At 37.1% G+C, this 18,743-nt stretch overlaps 1 protein-coding gene across 4 annotated transcripts in view; it reads left to right on the forward strand.

The window, feature by feature from the left end:
* Positions 1–14,353: 14,353 nt before the first annotated feature.
* The window catches only part of EMC2 (ER membrane protein complex subunit 2), a 48,453-nt gene continuing 44,063 nt past the window's right edge, over positions 14,354–18,743 (forward strand). For 3 of the 4 annotated variants that reach the window (XM_063726351.1, XM_063726352.1, XM_054561006.2), the window contains exon 1: positions 14,354–14,454. In XM_063726351.1, the coding sequence (XP_063582421.1) occupies positions 14,415–14,454 (40 nt within the window). In that variant the 5' untranslated portion in view covers positions 14,354–14,414. 4 annotated transcript variants of the gene reach the window in all.

Here is an 18,743-nt window from a genome sequence, read left to right on the forward strand (position 1 = left end):
AGAAATGGCATGTCCTTATTTTTGTTATGTATTCATTCACATCATTATTTGCATGCCTACAATTTCATTTGGGTGTCTATTCCTTAATGACAATTTCTTCAAAAACAACTGTCTCCTTATAGGCTTTGTCCACTGGTAATTCAAAGATATATTTCAGAAGCTCAGCTACATGAGTCTTTCAGCAAAATACTTTTATATTTTACTGATTAATACTGTAATTTTTCTTCCTCAAATTAATCATTTCTTTCTCTTTTCTCACTTAAAAAAACTGCCTATTTAAGTTAGTTTCATGTAACTAATCTTAAATGATCATAATTTGAAGCTTTACAGAACAACTCTCAACATCAGACCAGTGCACTCTGGTTGAACTTTTGTTTTTCAGTTAATTGTGCTTAGTGTGCAGCTCAGGTTGATAATTTTGTCTGTGTTGACACTCAAATATCTATTCATTGATATTATGCTGCCAGTTTTAACTATTTTCATAAGTGATAAACCAAATTTAGCTCCTGATAGTTCCAAAATATTTAACTATTATCATTAACACTTCTCAAAAAATGATACCAACATTTTTGTTTTTCATTTCCTAGCATTTTTAGAATGAGAAAACTCATGCTCAAAATTAATGGTTTAAGATGTTACTTGTCTGTTTATTAACCAAATGACAATGTGCAAGACCACTTTATATTTTAAAAATATATCATCTGAGTCTTCATATTCTATGCTCCTGTTGAAACAGGCTAGATTTAATAGCAATCATAAATACCATTTCTGACTATAAAATTATTCCTTAAATTAATAAATTAGGTATTGTCTTAATCAGGGCAACCAATACATTAAAATGGATTATTTTTCACAAGTTTGATTGAACATGTTGTGTATTTCAAAAGTGCTATACTCTTCAGAGAAAAGGTATAATTCTTCTTGAAAGTCTGCAGTGCATGGAGCTCTATAATTCATGAGATTTGTAACTTTTCTTCCTGTATATGGATGTTGTTTGATTTACTATTTTACTGATAATTTTAGCTGGGAAATTTGCCAGTAAAATTATTTTGTAACAGAAAATAGCATGCTTTGCTTTCAACATGACTATTGTAAAAAAAATTGACTGAAACTAGACTATTAAGGCCTCTTTCCTCTTTTATCCTAGGGAAAGTAAGGAAGTTACAACAGAAAGCAAAATAAAAATAAGGAGAAAGCATAGATTTGTGAAAGGATAAGTCAGATTCAGAAATTTCTCCTAGCCTAAAGTATTACAACAGATACGGCATGCAGGCAGAATTTTTAAGGGAGTCTCCTGTATCATCAAGGTTCTAGATTACATCATCATTGATTTAATCTTTTCCATCCCCTAATTTTGATGGTTTTGCTTTCCTAAAGGCTGTTGTAATTTATCCCATGGGTTCTCAAAATAAGCAAAATTTAAAATAGAAACACTGCTTCTGTGTTTTCTTTATTGTCTTTGCCATTTGTTAAAAACACACCTATTTGTAGAGGTAACAGTATCTTCTGCTCCAGTTCCAATGAAAATGCTTTTTATATACTCACTATTTTGTCACTGAGATCAAGAAGAATTTTTGCGATTTGTAAAATGAAAAACCAATAACACATTTATTGTGCTTTAGTGTAAAACTTAACCAAATGAATTTTGCTGAATTTATGAGACAAGAGCTATATCCAAAATAAATTTGCCAGAAATGGTTTGCATCATGAGATACTTCAAGTATAATTTTATTTTTCTTCTTAGATCAGACTGTAGCAAGCCTTCCCCAAACATGTTTTAAAAATTAAAAAAAATACAGTAGTTTGTACTTTCTAATATGTTCACTTCTTCAGAGATTTACTAGGAAAGAGAGAAAAAATTCTTGAAGAGGATAATGAGTCCCAGCTGAGAATCATGTGCCAAGATGCTCAGTGACTCTTTTTCTTTAAAAACATAGATAATGAGGATAGGAAACAATTTTTAGTTAGTTGGAAGTGTTTCCTTAAAAAGAAATTTAAAATCTAGAAGTTGCCACCTTGAAAATAGGTGAGCTGCCATTTTAAATTTCCCTAATTTATCTAGTGGAAGGGATTTAAGAAGTTGTCAGCCATTCTCAAAGCCATGTGGTGCCAATCTAGGTGGAAGTTGTCACTGGTCTCTGGTAAAAAAAAGTTAAATTTCCTCTATTGCAGGGACTGTTGTTTAGTGAATCCTTACAACTTCTTTGATGTTAAATTAGAAATTTTAAGATGAAATGATGTGAACTAAATTGTAGCTGTTACTTTTAATGTCCTCGCTTAGCAAAATAAAAAAAGGCAACTTTTATTTTTTTCTCTCCACCCTTTTCCTTAAAATTTTACTAGTTCACAAAGCCCCCAAATAAGTGACCACTGATTTAATGGTTCTTCTTTGTCTTTATACAAATACTTATTGAAATACTCTGGCAAAGATCATCAGCATGACATACAGGTGTCAAACAGAGCTGAGAGTTTAGTGACCAACACAAGAAATAATTATAATCAATGAGATGGGTGCTTTTGGGGTGAGGGAAGCTGAGCATATGAGAAGGGCACATAACCCCAATCTGGGGAAGTCAGGTGCGGATTTCTAGGAAAGAGATAAAAAATGTGAATGGGGTATGTTGTCCTCATGACCAAAGTATCTCCTACATGGCATTTAGGTTCTTCGGAAAGCAAATCAAAGGGTTGCTTTATCATCATGTTATTGGAGCAAATGGCTTCGATGAGAATCTGCTGAACTGTGATGCAAGGATCATGTAGCAGCCCAAACAACAGTTCTTTAGTAAGCAGAGATTCATTTCTCTATACACAGGGTAGTAGGAGTTTTTGAATCAATAAGTGATTTTCTTTCTTTCTCTTCTGAAAGCAAACCTTTTTTCACACTTCTCCAGGACCCGAATCACTGTTTTAGAGGGAGAGAGTGTCAGAGGGGAAAACTAGGAAGGGGCGAACTGTATCTCTCTGGTTTGGGTTTTCAAAATGCATCAAAGAGGGTATACGTAGGTGCCTCTGGATAAATCACAGGTAAGACAGTCCCTAGAGAATAAAACACTAAGGATGAGGGGAAACTTCCCCTGAGACTAAAATAGTGCTCTCTCAGGGACTGGGTAGTAGAGGCTGGAGTCGAGAGGAAGAAGGGAGACCCAAGGAGAGCTGATGAAAGCAGAGTGGGTCCCAGTGAGACAAGCCCTAAGTTTAGTCAGAGTCTCAGAGAGGTGACAGCATCCAGAAAATAAAAAAAGTCTGGAAAGTGAGACTAGGGAGGGAAACCCAAATTCCCATGTGATCCAAACCAAGTTAAGAGAGCCATGGGACCCAGAGACATTTATGGAGAGAAACAAGGGCTGTATTGTGAAATGGAGGGCCATGTGGACTTCTCAATGCCTTGAGACTATATAAGAATGAATGATATAATTGGTATGGCTGTACTGGTTGATAAATTACCAAAACTGATAAATATTGATTACCCAGAATCACTCACCTTCCCCAAACTAAAAGATTAATGCCTGGAATAGCCGAGGAACCTCCAGGATCCCGTGTAAGCAGTAAAGCCAGTGTCTGCTTTCTTTCTGACTGGCTGGTATATTGCTCATCTATTGTCATATAACATTTTACTCCGCAAATTGGCAGCTTAAAGCAATATTAAGCAATTTTTTTATATCTTACAAAGTTCCTGTGAGTCAGGAATTTGGGAGCAGCTTAGCTGGGTGGTTCTGGCTTAAGGTATTATCAGTTGAGATGTCATCTGAGTCTGTAGTCTTGACTGGGGCTGGAGGACCAATCCTAAAATGTCTCATTCCCATGATTGGCAAATAAATGCTGACTGTTGCAGGAAGCCTCAGTCCTCGCCACATGGACCTCTCTGTGGGGCTGCTTGAGTGTCCTCATAACACAGAATGAGTGATCCAAGAGAGGGCAAAGCAGGAGCCACATGTCTTTTATGACCTAGCCTCAGAAAGTCATACTCCATCATTTCCGAAATATTCTATTGATAACACAGGCCATTCCTATTCAGTGTAGGAGAGATTGCATAGGGGGTACTAACCAGAAGGTGCAAATCACTGGGAACCATCTTGAAAGCTCCTATGACAGTTGGTGACCTTGCCTATAGCTTGTTAAATATTTTGAATATCACTTTCACACATGAGTCAGAGTAGTCTGGAAAGAGGTAGAGGCAGCAGGATGAGGCAAACCCCAAACTGAGATTAAATTTTTGTCTTCCCCAAAGAATGGTACCTCAAATAAAAATTGAGCTTTACAGACAACCAAAAGAATGCGAGAAAATATTTACAAAGCATACATCTGACAAAGGTCTAATATTCAGAATCTATAAGGAACTTAAACAGTTGAACAAGCAAAAAACAAGTAACCCCATTAAAAACTGGGCAAAGGAGATGAACAGACACTTCTCAAAAGAAGACATACAAGCAGCCAACAAACATATGAAAAAATGTTCATCATTACCAATCATTAGAGAAATGCAAATCAAAACCAAAGAGATACCATCACTCACCAGTCAGAATGGCTTTTGTTAAAAAGTAAAAACAAAAAACAAAAACAAAAACAAAAAAACAGTTGTGGACAAGGCTGTGGAGAAAAGGGAACACTTATACACCATTAGTGGGAATGTAAATTAATTCAGCCACTATGGAGAGCAGTTTGGAGATCCCATTACTGGGTATATACCCAAAGGAAAATAAACCATTTTACCAAAAACATACCTGCACCCCTATGTTCATTGCAACACCATTCACAATAGCAAAGACATGGAATCAACACAGGTACCGATCAATGGTGGACTGGATAAAGAAAATGTGGTACATATATACCATGGAATACTACACAGCCATAAAAATGGATAAAATCATGTCCTTTGCAGTGACATGGATGCAGCTGGAAACCATCATCCTAAACAAACTAATGCAGAAGCAGAAAACCAAATTCTGTATGTTCTCATTAGCGGAAACTAAACATTGGGTATACGTGGTCATAAAAATGGGAACAGACACTGGGGAATACAAAAGGGGACAGGGAGGGAGGGAGGTAAGAGTTGAAACAAACAAACAAAAACTACCTATTGGGCTGGGTGCAGTGGTTCACATCTATAATCCCAGTACTTTGGGAAGCTGAGGCAGGCAGATTGCTCAAGCCCAGGAGTTTGAGACCAGCCTGGGCAACACGGTGAAAACCTGTCTCTACAAAAAATACCAAAAATTAGCTAGCACGGTGGCATCCACCTGTAGTCCCAGCTACTGGTGGGGGAGGGTATAAGGCAGGAGTGTTGCTTGAGCCCAAGCCCGGGAGTTCGAGGCTGCAGTGAGTCTTGATCGTGCCACTGCACTCCAGCCTGGGTGACAGAGTGAGAATCTGTCTAAAAAAAAATTAAAAAACAAAACAAAACAAACAAAAAAACCCCAAAAAACCTCAAACTACCTATTGGATACTATGCTTACCACATCGTGGCTGGATTCATTTGTACTTCAAACCTATGTAATAAACCTGGACATGCACCCCTGATTCTAAAATAGAAGTTGAAAACAAATTGTTTATAAGAGTGCAAATTTTGTTCTTGCACACCTGAGTTTGTGTACTGAGATTCATAACTACTGTGTCCCATGTAACTGCTCCCTGAAAAGAACTGCCAAAGTTTTCTGCTGTTGCTTTAATTCTTTAAAAGAGACAATCAGCAGCCCTCTTCTGTTGCTAAAAATTCTAAAAAGAGACAATCCTTCTCTTTGAAACTCAACTTTACTAGTCATGTGAAGTCTAGGAAGCACTCTGCCTCCCTCCATTAGGTACTGATTTCATTATATCATTCCTTCTGGCAGTCCAGAGTACGGACCACTATTAATTACCTTCCCAGAAGAGCATCTGTGCAGCACAGCAGATGCTAACTAAGGCTGCCTTGGCATTCAAAAGAGAGAACAGCAAGATGACATTGAGGGGCTGCATATTTACGCAGCATTCATATTTCATACCTGTAATCAATTATCTACTGTTGGAAAATACTGATAAAATTTAATCTTGCTTAAGTTTATTAACAAGCAACCATCAATGATAGTATGGCAGCTAGCCACTGAATTATCTAGGGGCATTCTGAGCGCAGTGTTTTTGGAATTTTCTAGTATTTCATGGAGAGCTTGAGTTCTAGAATTTTAGAAATGCTGCCATTTTTCAGAGTTATACTGTTATTCTTGGAAAGACATTTCTAAAATTCTAAATTACTTGGATATATTTGGCATCTGAGTAAAAAAAGGAGGAAGAAATATGAAGTTCTAGGTAATTTACCAATGGTAGTAGTATTAGTCTCCACCCATAAGAAGAATGAATGATTCCTGATTTATATCTCATAAAAGCAAGCCTCTGTGGATTATATGTATTCTACAACATCTTTTCTTCAACACAAGGCAACCATTGCTGAGCTATTAACTATACACTAGAAAAAGACATTCTGTGCAGTCAAAATGGGTAATTTCCATATGTCAAATCACTAGTGACTTCTGAAGAACACAGACCCCTACCTCTCATCAACAATTCTTTACCTAATAGTGTTGAGGTAGCATACACCCAGAACGGAAAGATAATAATAATGGCTACTGTGGCAGCCACGAGGTATACTGTTTGAATCTCCCTTCAAAAAAGAATTTGCTGAAGTAGTACAGGAAGTTGACAGCCTCCAGCTATTAAAACCTTCAGGATTAATCTCAGCTTTTGAGCGGAGGCCATGCCCTTCTGGGTAGTCCCCAGCCAATAAATGAGCATGTCACTACACAAGGCCTAGCAATTTCTGCCCATTGTGGGTCTCCTCTAATGGGCAATCTTTGCTCAGAAGCTTCTCATTGAGTTGGCTGATACTTTGTCAGATCTAAATGATGGTCTATGGCTCTTCCTGCCCAATCTTTCTTCCTACCCACTTGTCTTACACAGGCATTATGTATGTGTCACGGTGTAAAAGCTCTTTATAACCAATTTTGCTTCCTCTTTCTCTTATATTTCATATACAGTGCTCCCAATAAATCTCTTGCATTTCTAACTCCATCTCAAAGTCTGCTTCCCAATGGACCAAAATGACACAGCTACTGTTTACTAAGAACCTACAATGTGACAAAATACATCACAAGGTATTTGGGAATATTATTTAACCTCTCCTAACTGTTCCCTCATCTGTAAAGTGGGGTTATTTAAGAATTAAACAAAATAATCTAGAAAGAGCATTTTGTACAGTTCCTGGTATACAGTAAGTACTCAATAACTGATATGTAAACTGAAAATATTATTATGCCAGACTTGTTACTTGTAATCCTTTTTATAACTGGCAAGTATTATCATGCTTGTTTTACATAGGAAACTAGCATTCAGTGAAGTCAGCTTGCTCTAGTTAATGTACATTGCTAGAATGTGTAACCTGAGATTAAAACCCATTAATCTCCATAGATGAGAGGAATGTACATGCATGTAGGCAAAGAATCCATTGCTGTCACGTAGAATGTAAAGGTGCTCCACACCCTCTCTGGCAGGGTATGTACAATGTAATTAACACAAACTATTTTGGAGATTCTTTTGTAAATTTAAGTCTATTCTTCTAATTTCATCAAATATATGACCTTAGAATCTATCAACAGGTGCTTAAGACTAAGCACTTGTCTAAAACTTAGGAGAGGAATATAGAATGGCACTGCTACCCCATGATGAGTACCAGTCAGTTATTTTTGTAGAATGGCTCTCAAATTGGGTTTGTCTAATAACTCGATTGAGGTTCTAATAACTCGATTGAGGTTTTCTAATAACTCAATTGAGGTTCTACTTAAAATAATCTTGCATATTGCTAGAAAAATTTTATCAATTGAAAGCCCCCATCATACCTCCATCCCCACTGGACACATGTTCAAATTCATTATTTAAAGATCCAAAATAAATGTGTAATAGAAACATAATGAACAGAAGGAAATTAAAATATTCTATTGCTGAAAGAATTTCTAGAGAGGTAGCAGCAATTTAAGTGGCGGCTTTTGAAGCATGTCTATATTGTTCCTTACTTCAAAGTTTTCAGATAAACAATTTTAATAAAATTAAGAAAAATTATGTTACATAAAATTTTGAAAAATAGAGATCATGCTATTTTCTCAGGAGTGAGATGGTGATGCATAGGTCTAATAGAATGGATTTGGGGGTGGGCAGTTTTGTTAGACATTCTGCTGGGAAACTAGTCTTTTTTCCAAATAAAACCATGGTGCTGACCAAATAGGCCCTCTTAGGTACAAAAGAGAGTGTGATTTATGATCTGAAAGAGAAGATGACCACATTATGCTCAATGTGGCTGTTGGCCTTTAAGCCAATTTTAGCCAAGTAGTCAGCATGACCATAGAAAAAGATGACCAGTAAAGAAAATGACATTCTGGTCTGGTGACCAGAGTAAGATAGCTGAGAACTACAGGTCTGAACAAATGACTTAGCCACTTTTAACTAGAGTAATGCTACCAAACTACCAAAGAGAGGGACTATTCAAAAATAAAAATTACATCAATAATAAACTAACATGCATAATGTGACATTCAGTATATCTTTGCATGAGTTTGCCATAATTTATTTATTGTGAATAAACACCTTTTTGAACATTTTTTTCAAGTAAAGGATTCAGTTATAGTCCTACTGTAGAAAGTAGAGTCTAGATGTTCTTCAGGGACCATCAGGTCACATTAATAGTATTTAGGGACTCCTGGATATTTGGTAACCAAAAGAGATGTTTATGAAAATACATTTTTGCACAAGGAGTTACATTTACACAGATTATGTGTGTATCAGAACAGAATATGCACTTTGGGGAAATTAAATACATATCACTTGAAAAAGTAGACTCTTAAGTATGGTTATAAATCTCAAAAAGAAACAGCTCTAATTTATAGCCCATGTGGGGGAATTCTGGGTGTACTCTTTCTGGATGTACTTTCCTTTTCACTGCTACAACCACGGCACAGAGGGGTAATTATCAGTTTGCGAAATATACTGTGAAAGGACCAAAGCAATCTCAGTGGAAATGTTTCCCAGAGACTCCCCTTTCCTTTCTAAAATAATATAACTGGGTATGAAATGATGGCTGGCACATTTAAAAACATATATATTACAAATGACAACAAACTTTAAAAAAAATACACATGCCTAAATGCTACAGTTGTGCCAGCAAAGGGGGGACTGGGTATTGATTTTGGGGGAAACATATTAATTATACAGTCTTTTAAAAATGTAATAAAAACAATGTTCAGTAGATTCGTAAAACAATTCCATATTAATCTGGTTTTTGGTAAATAAAATTCTAAGAAAAATTTCATTCTGAACAAGATGCGTCACAATGAAAGTCTGGTGACATGGAATGAAGATTATTTTCTGGTGGCACGGAATGAATAATATTTCCACTTAAATAAAAAGGGATTATGGTTATGATCCACTAATTGGAAACAATGACATAATTTAAAAGCTTTGGTAAATTTTATTGGAGAGTTGTAGTGAGACCAACTTACTCTGATGGGTAACTGTCATAGTAAATAGGTGTACTAGCTGTGTTACATAATGTGGGACACTAATTCACTATGATTAAGACCAGGACAAAGCAGACAGAAGCGTCTAAGTAAATGGTTTGACGAAGATGCTGAATATTGCAAAATCAACTAGAATAGTATTATGTTCCATCCTGTGAAATAATGTACATTGTATAAATGCCATAAAGTTTATTAAATTTAAAAGGTTGCTTTAGTCCTTCACAATGTCTGAAGATATTAATTGAATTAAGTAAACCACAAAAAAATGTACTCTAAAGTGCTCTGTGGACTAATTTGGCTTATATCCTGTGAAATAATGTACATTGTATAAATGCCATGAAGTTTATTAAATTTAAGAGGCTGCTTTAGTCCTTCACAATGTCTGAAGATAATAATTGATTTAAGTAAACCATAAAAAAGATGTACTCTAAAGTGCTCTGTGGACTAATTTGGCTTATATCCTAATTCAAAGAAAATGTGGGCTTATTCAAAGTTTTTCCTGTATCAGTCTAGTTCATTCCGATTTATTGTCATTCCAACTCTTCAAACATAATCTTGCAGGAAAAAAACCAAATCACAGTTTAGCTTCACATAAAAAAATTATAGACATTTTCATCGTGCTGTTGATATCATTAAGTGAGATAATGCTTCCCATGGTGTCTGACACATCTTATTCATAATGTGAGTACTAATATAATCTAACATTTGGCTGCCTGGACATTTCCTTGGTATTTGTCACCAATATTGGGCAATGTTCAATCAGAAAAACTGGAGTAAATATTTTAAACACATGTGAATGAAAATTTTCCCAATGAGTGAGAGGGTGAGAGGCAAAACTTTGAAGACGTCTTGTAAAGGAGGAGTTACAGAAGGTAAGACTGATGTTTATGTTTTCAGTGTTACAGTTTTATTTATAGAAGGTATTTTTTTCATTTAGTTATAATTACATGTTATACAATGTTAAAGAAGAATATAGAATTCTTGCACTGACATACCAGTTTTTTCCTAAGTGTGCCTGAGGAAGGCAAGTTTTATTAGACATGTAAAATGTTATAATCTATAAGCAATCATTTTCCCCACTTCAGAGTATTGTTGGTGACAAAATTTCTCCTAAATATATTTTTCTCATTAATATTTTATCTTTCATCTACGATCTAAACAACTGATCTCCATATGAATCACCTATGTTTGTTACCTGCTAGTGGCAGAAACTTGGGCAAACCATTTCACATTAGGGCCTCAGGTTAGGAAATAGGATATCCATTGTTGTTTTTTAAACTATGAGTCATGACCTCATTTCTGTGTCATACCAGTAGTTTCAGAAAATAAAATGTAGCTGACAGAATTTGAATAGAAAATGTAGAGGACAAGACACATGACAAAGCTAGTTTGTAAATTTTGTTTCAGTTTTAAATACATGTACACATACTATGTGACAATGCAAAACATATTCCTTTAGTATGAGATGCAGGAAAAAGAAGTTTGAAAAATATTGTTTTCAAGAATCATCAGCCCATTCTAACTCGAAAACGAAATTACTCTATTTTCCAGCTTAGAAATTCTGAAAATGATGACTTTTAACTCAGTGTCATATGGCTTATTGCTTGACAGACAATAGTAGCTAGCTATGGGATATTTAGTTGAAGTGATTAGAAAGTATGTATTCCCTCAATTAGTTGTAACCTTTAAAATCCATTGCAAGGCTTTAAAAATACATCCTTGGGCTTTCCCAGAGGCTTTACACCCCTCAAACAAACCAATGAAATGTTAAGTGTCAATAATTTCACGAAAATATTAAGTGTCTCTTGTATGCAACATATTGTAGCAAGGGCTGAGAGATATAAAAATGAATTGGTATGGTCCCTGAATTCATTGAATTTATAATTTTTAGGAAAGTATCGGCTATAAAAAGAAAACATCCTATGCTTAACTAAACAAGAGTTCATATGTGTACTATTAAGAAATGTTATTCTTAATAATCATTAATATAAGCTGTCATTTTTAATCTGACTCATTCATTCAATAAACATTTTTACTGTCTCCAGGTATTTTTCTAGGCTGGATGTTCCAAGGTTAAGATAACAAAGTTGGTACTCTGAAACAGCTTAAAGTGGTGTAAAATACAGAAAGTAAGCAAGTAAACAAACAAAAAATCAAATAGTGGTTAAGTGTCATTATGATGGATAGGCATTACCTAAGGGCTACTTTTTATTGGATGGTCAAGAGAGGTCTATGAGTAGATACACTTAAAACTGAGACATGAATGACGAAAGGAAGATGATTTCTGGGAAAAGGAAACAGCTGGGCAAATGCCAGATACAAGGAAGATAGGATCTAGGTCTGTTTGAGGAATAGGAAGTAGATGAGAATGGCTGGGGGCTAGTGAGGAGAGGTAGAATAGTAGGAGATGAGGTAGGAGAGGTAGACAAATGTCACCTGGTTGAGTAAAGCCTTGTAAACCATGGTAAAGTGTTTGAAGTATATTTTTATTGCCATGGGGAGCCATTTGAGGCCTATCGCCAAGGGACTTCTGTAGTCTGATTTTTTAAGACCAGTAGGGTTGCTATATAAAAAAACAGATTTTACACAGCAAGAATGAAACAAAGGTGGCTAGGAAACTATCACAATCATTCAGGAGAGACACAGTTGTGGCTTAGATTAAGGTAATAGCAATAGATATGAAAAGTGGATGAACTTTGGGAAGTGCAATATAGAATTTGCTGATAGACTAGATACGGGGGGTGGTGTCAAAAAAAGGAATCAAAGGTACTTCCTGTAATTTTAACTTGTGCAACTAGGTAAATGGTTTCCTTACCTATGACAGGGAAAAACAAGGTGGGAATGCGGAAGATGACAGCACGAATCCGGAGTTCTGTGTGGGATATGTTAACTTTGAGATGCGTATCAGCTAGCTATCTGAGTATGTTAAGCAACCAGACTGGGTTTTGGGAAGGTTTATCAGTTTGGGACTGATCAGCATATAAACAGTATTTCTAGACATAGGATGGTACCTCCATGAGAGTGCCACGCAGGGGCTTTAGCTGCAGCATCTGTTTTCATCTTGATTAACAACACAAGATAGCTATTTTCTTTTTACACAGATATTATTAGATTTTTATATATGAGCCTTTTTGATGTTTAGAGAGAAATAACAAGCTGAAAGTCTCCCAGCTACTAAAAGGTAGAGCCTGGATTCAGATCTGGGAGTTCTTGTTCTTCCTATTGCACCAGGTTGCTTTACTGGAGCATTAAAATATGTGAATTTCTGAGTATTTTTTAACTTTTTGAATGAAAGATTTTTAAAAAGTCGTTTAGAAAGAATGCCAGCTCATTCAGAATTCAATTCAAGTGTATACATTCACTAGTCTTTTCTGTTGTTAAGTGACTTCTCTGGGGTATATGGCTTGATGGTTTTTTTTTTCTTTTTTTAAACAAACCAACCAACAAACAAAACCTCTGTGGTTGACTGGAGCCGACAGGTGAGGAATGGAGAGATGTTGGTCAAATAGTACGAACTTTTGGTTGTAAGATGAATATGTTTTGGAGATCGAATGTACAGCATGGTGACTACAGTTATAATTCTGTATTGTATATTTTGAAGTTTGCTGAGAGATTTTTAAGTGTTCTCAACACACACACACACATACATATGGGAAATATGTACGGTGATGGATGTGTTAATCAGCTTGCTTGTGGTAATCATTTCAGTGTATATTTACATCTAATCATTACTTTGTATACCTTAAATATACACAATTTCTGTCCATTATACCTCAATAAAGCTGAGAAAAAAAAACCCTCCACTCTTTTGACTTGTGGGATAGGATTATTTCTACTTCTCAAATCAACTGCCCCTTCTTCACTGACCAATAACTTTCGGCTGCATTGCAGTGATTTTTAGTTTTTCCTCAGCTTACATATTCCTCCTCTACAATCTCATGTCCCCATTGCTTCAAATACTAAATATACGCTTATCATCCTCAAATTTTTTGCTTCCTGTCCAGACATTTCTCCTTAAGTCTAGGAGATGACGTCCAAAGTTTCCTAAAAGCAGTTAGTCTGTGGGAAAGAAGGCTCCCCCATCCACCCAGGAGTAATGAGGAGCGAAGTTCAGGAACTGTGAAGGTCTCATTCGTACATTCATTCCTTATAAGTACTTACATACTCGCGACAGTTTCAAACCTAGTGTGGCATGCAGACATGGATGAAGCAATGACAGGCACGACGAGCGTTAATGAAGGGTACAAGCTAGCGCGAGGGCATTCAAGGGAACTTCAGAGCGCAAAGGAAGAATCCCACTTAGTCCCTCAAAACTTTGGAGTTTATCCGTTTAGTCGATTAAAAAGTGAACGGAAAGCAAATGCCATTAGGGAAGGAGGAAAGTTGGGGACAAATAAGGGATTCGTGCAGAAGGCTGCACTGCGGCCGGCCATGAAGAGAATAAGGGTACTTAAGGGAGTGTGAAGAGAATGAACACGCCTCGGTAGAAAAAACTGAAAAGCCAGGATTGACGGACACTAAAAACCCAGCATTTGTTAAAAATCCACGGCAAAACACACACACACACACACACACAAACACACACACCTCACCCCGAGCCAGCACCGCAGCCCCACCAGCAGCCAGGATATCCTGAGATTGCCGGAGCGCCGCGCACCGCCCACCTCGCTCCGCCCACCGGCCAGCTCGCTCCGCGCAGCTCGCTCCGCCCCCTTCCCCGAAAGCCCCTCCGCAGAGCCGCGTGCACGTGCGTGGTGGATACCGCCCCCTCTGCTCTCTTGGCCAATGAGAAAAAGCTACGTAACTCTCCACCGCCCGGTGGCGGGTCACGTGACTGCGTCTCCCCGCCCTCCCACCGCGCTGCCTCTAGGTTCTGGGAAGATGGCGAAGGTCTCAGAGCTTTACGATGTCACTTGGGAAGGTAACTTCGGGTGGGGGCGGGTGCGGAAAGACTAAAAGCGCTGGGAAGCCGTTCCGGAGTACCCGCTGCTTTCGGGGAGCTGGGTTCTCCGGTCTCTTTTTGGTACCAGAGCCCTCACTGTACGGGCCAAGCTGAGGTGGAGGCTGAGGCTGACCCCTTCCTTGGCCCGGACGCGTACTCTGCGGCGTTTCCCACGGTGTCTGCTCCTCGGTTGACCTGCCCTCCTCCGCGCCAGTCCAGCGTCCCGGGGCCGCTTTTATTTATGAGGCGGGCGGGAGGGACTTGGGGCTGGGGTTGTCACACTCTAACTGGTTGCTGGGCGGTGCGGAAGAGGCGGAATAGGTGGTTACTGAAGCTTCTTTGGAGCCAAGAAACACAGGGCCTGTGAGGCCCTTTACTAAGTGATGTGTAAGGATTACAGTTCTGTGCAGAAAAACTGTGTAAAAGATGCGTGAACAAATGTGATTCTCATATGCCACTCTACATTTAGTTTTCTCCTTAAACCCGGGTTTTCAGTTTCTTTTCCTTTTAGTCTAGTCTCTGTCCCACTCTTCAAAACACATTTACACACACAACACAACTTCTTTCTTACTCCCTACTAGTAGTTTATTTTCTGAAGGGAAAAATAACTGATTAACTCTGGGCTACGTAAGTGCTTACGTGTGATGGTCACTTTTCCCTATCCTTAGTTGATCTAGAGTGGGATATGTTCTTTAAATCTGGAACAGCCAAACCTTGGATCAATTCTGTGTGCTTAAGAAACTTGAGTTTCATTAAGGCGTGGAATTTGTGTAATTGGAATTCATATTCCCAGCATTTAGCATAATACAGGAGACTTCAGTAGCTAATTTGCTTAAACGAATGCCTTCTTGGGATGTTTTAATAATGACCTGAAAACGTGGACCGAAAGTTGTATTTTCTGTTTTATTGTGAATAAACATATCAGTTATTATAAAGTTGTAAATCCGTTACAAATAAAGCAAAATTTCTTTGTACTTGAACTGAATTAAATGATTTATTGACTTTATGGCCTCTAGCACATTGTGAATCTCAGTATTTATACCTGAATTGAGGGATTCCATTATATTAAACAACAGTGTTGATTTCTTAGTGCAAAATCTTGACTCTACCAACACACAGTCCCTACTTCCAAGGAATTCACAATCTAATGGAGAAAACAAACCTGTAAACACACAGTTTTAAAAGGCTTGTGTCAGGGTATCTTCCGTAAGCTGGATCGTAGATAAATGGCTGTTATTTTTAATGCTTTTTAAAAAATGTTTTAAATATTACATAATTTTTAGAAGGTGCTATTATGAAGGTATGTTCATTATAGGTTTCCTAGATGACAGTAGCATACATAAAATCCTGAGGGACGAGTAGCTGCATACTACCAACAGACAAGGTGATTTAACTGAGTAACTTGGACCTTACCCTGTGGTCATTCTAAAGAGGATTGATGTAATTAATTTGGAATAATAAATAATAACTGCTACACAAATTTGTAGGAACAAAGAAAACATTTTAAAGTGCTTTGTAAACTGTTAAGTACTATATAAAAGGATGTGTTATTATTAGCTAGTGCTAATATGATTATGTCCTTCCTCTGTATGATCTGGCCGTTGCCCATGTCTCCAGCTTTATCTTGAACCCTTCCCCCTCTCACTCTGTGAGCTGCCTATGCTGGCCTTTGTTGAATACCCTAAATTGCCATGCTGCTTCTTAAAGCTGGCACATGCTAGTCCTTCCACTGGGAGTGTTCTTCCCTCCTTGCCTCACTCTTGCCCCCATTAAACTTATCATTTATCAATTCCCCACAAAGCTCACCTACTACAAAAAAGCCTTACTTGACCACTCTACTACCCCCTTCCCTTTCCTCATCCCCCACCAAAATTGAAAAAAGAAGAAACCCAAACAACAAAATGAAGCAACAAAACACACCTGCAATCATTCGATTATGTATTCTATTCTAATACTATTGAAGCACTTACCCAATTGTGTTTTGTTTTAAAATTTTGTCTCTCCTAAGACGAAAGGGACCAGGCCTGTTTCTTTACTGTCACTTCCCTAGAGCCTGACACATGGGGGCGGAGCTCAGTAATTATTTGATGACTAAATGAATTGTTAATGGGATTAATAATAAACACTAACACATTGTCAGAAAAGATTATAAGCCATTTTTCTAGCGTTGAAATAATTTCTTTAGTATCTTAGATAAAGGTTTTAGTATCTTAGATGAAGTTAGGCACTCGCTTAAGTAATAGGGTACAGTTTGCTCACTAGTAAAATGAAGGTTTAGACCTTTCCAGAATTAAAATTCTAACTTAAAGAACTTTTAAGAAAAGAGTATTCTAGATTTTTATTTCAGAGACTTATGATAACAAATTTTTAGGATGAAGGGTGATGGGAAGATTCTCAGGGGTAGTGTTTTGTTCAGATTTTTTGGGGGCGTGTGTGTCAGAGATGTGTCCTTAGGAATTCTACTGAACAATGTTGTGAATTGGTTAATTCGGAATGCTATAATTGTTGTGATAGGAAAATTTATCACTTGTTTATAAAAGACCTATGTGGTAAGTTTAACACTTCCACATCTGTGTTAGACTCTACTAATAGACTATTTGGTTTGTTTCTTCAGCCAATTGAAAGTGATTGATACTTATTACATAGGGAAGTTATTAGATATTTGGAGGTGGGAAGGAGAATTTAGAGTTGTAAGGAGAGTATATTCAAGTTTCCTGAGAATATGATATTTGGGCAGGACATGGATAGGATGACTAGAACAATGCCAGGCATATAATAGGTATTAAATGTGTGTTTGTTGAAAAAAAAAAAGTGTGAGAAATGTTTGAGAGCATTTTAGTTGTTTATGTTCACTGCCCCTACTTCCTCTCTTTTTTTCAGCCCTTCAAACAACCTCAATTTGGTTTCCATGTCCTACCACTCCACTAAGATCTCTAGGAGACCTAATAATAACATATGTATTTTGTATACTTCTACTACTTTTGCTGTTGTAGATCACTCCTCTGTGAAAAAGTCTTTCTTTGCTTTCTTAATAACATTCTTCTTCTTATTTCTTTTTGGGCCTTTCCTTTGTTGAGTTCTCTACATCTATTTGCTGATTTTTTGGTGTTTCAGTGTTTCTTAGTCGTCATCATAATCTGTTATTGGTGGTTTTTAAGTTTGAGATCAATGGACTTTAAATTGATAAAAGCATAAGTGTTATGTGGTCTGATGAAATCGTGCAAAATTTAGTGCGTGTGTAAACATACATATTTCTGGGAAAAGATGGTTCGAAGTTCTCATTAGCTTTGCAGATACCTAAAATAGATTAAATGACATCTGTGGGCAGTCTTATCCACATCCAGCTTTAGCTATCAATTAGCCTATGTAGTAAAAAACACATTTAACATGTATTTGAGTACTTTGCACCAGGCACTGTTCTAGTTCTTGAGGGTATAGTGCTAAGTAAGACAGGCAAGTCCCCAGATTTCAAGGGACATACCCTCAAATTTCACTCGTAAACTGAATATCCATATTTCAAGTGTTCTACAGGGCACATGTAATGGATGTTTCACAATTAATAAAACTCAAAACTGAACTCATCATCTTCCTTTTGCCTTCTGCATCCAACACCACCGCTGTCACCACTTATTCTTTTCTGCATTTTCCCTAGAAAAGTAGATAGCACTGTGTATCTCCCCTCATTCATAAACAACTTCTGCTCACCTTTTAAGATATAGATCTATGAGACTTCAAAGCCTGGAAAGTACAGATATGTACGGGAATGAAGTATATGCTTTGCAAAAGTCACTTATGAAAGGTAAGAGCTAGAAAGGCAGGTTGGTGCCTTGAATGCTAGACTAAGGAGTTCAGACTTCTTTTTTGTATATAGATGGGAGCCAAGGTCCTAACTTCAAAAAGAAAAAATCAGTGGCTCCTTTCATTAAACTTTTGCATGTTGATATAGAACAGGGCCTTTTCTTTGGTGGAGATCCCCTGATTGAAATTCCTTGTCATGTTTAATAAACCATTTTTGATTTTGCTTTCTTTAACGTGGAGCAGGAACATAAAGTCCCTAATATAGAAGCTTCAGTGCACAAGTCTTTTAGATTTTTGTTATTTTTCTCATAATATTTTAAATTAAGTCCCCATATTTAATATGACAGCAGTTTTTCAGAGCTATTTGTTTTTATGGGGTCTTTTCAAAGCATCCAACTTTGTTTTTTAGAAACCAGTCTCTTTTCGCACTGAAGTTTTCTGTGGCTTATAATATTTCATTATACTATATA

The sequence above is a fragment of the Pongo abelii genome, chromosome 7 (genome assembly GCF_028885655.2).
Source record: "Pongo abelii isolate AG06213 chromosome 7, NHGRI_mPonAbe1-v2.0_pri, whole genome shotgun sequence".
Classification (NCBI taxonomy): Eukaryota; Metazoa; Chordata; class Mammalia; order Primates; family Hominidae; genus Pongo; species Pongo abelii.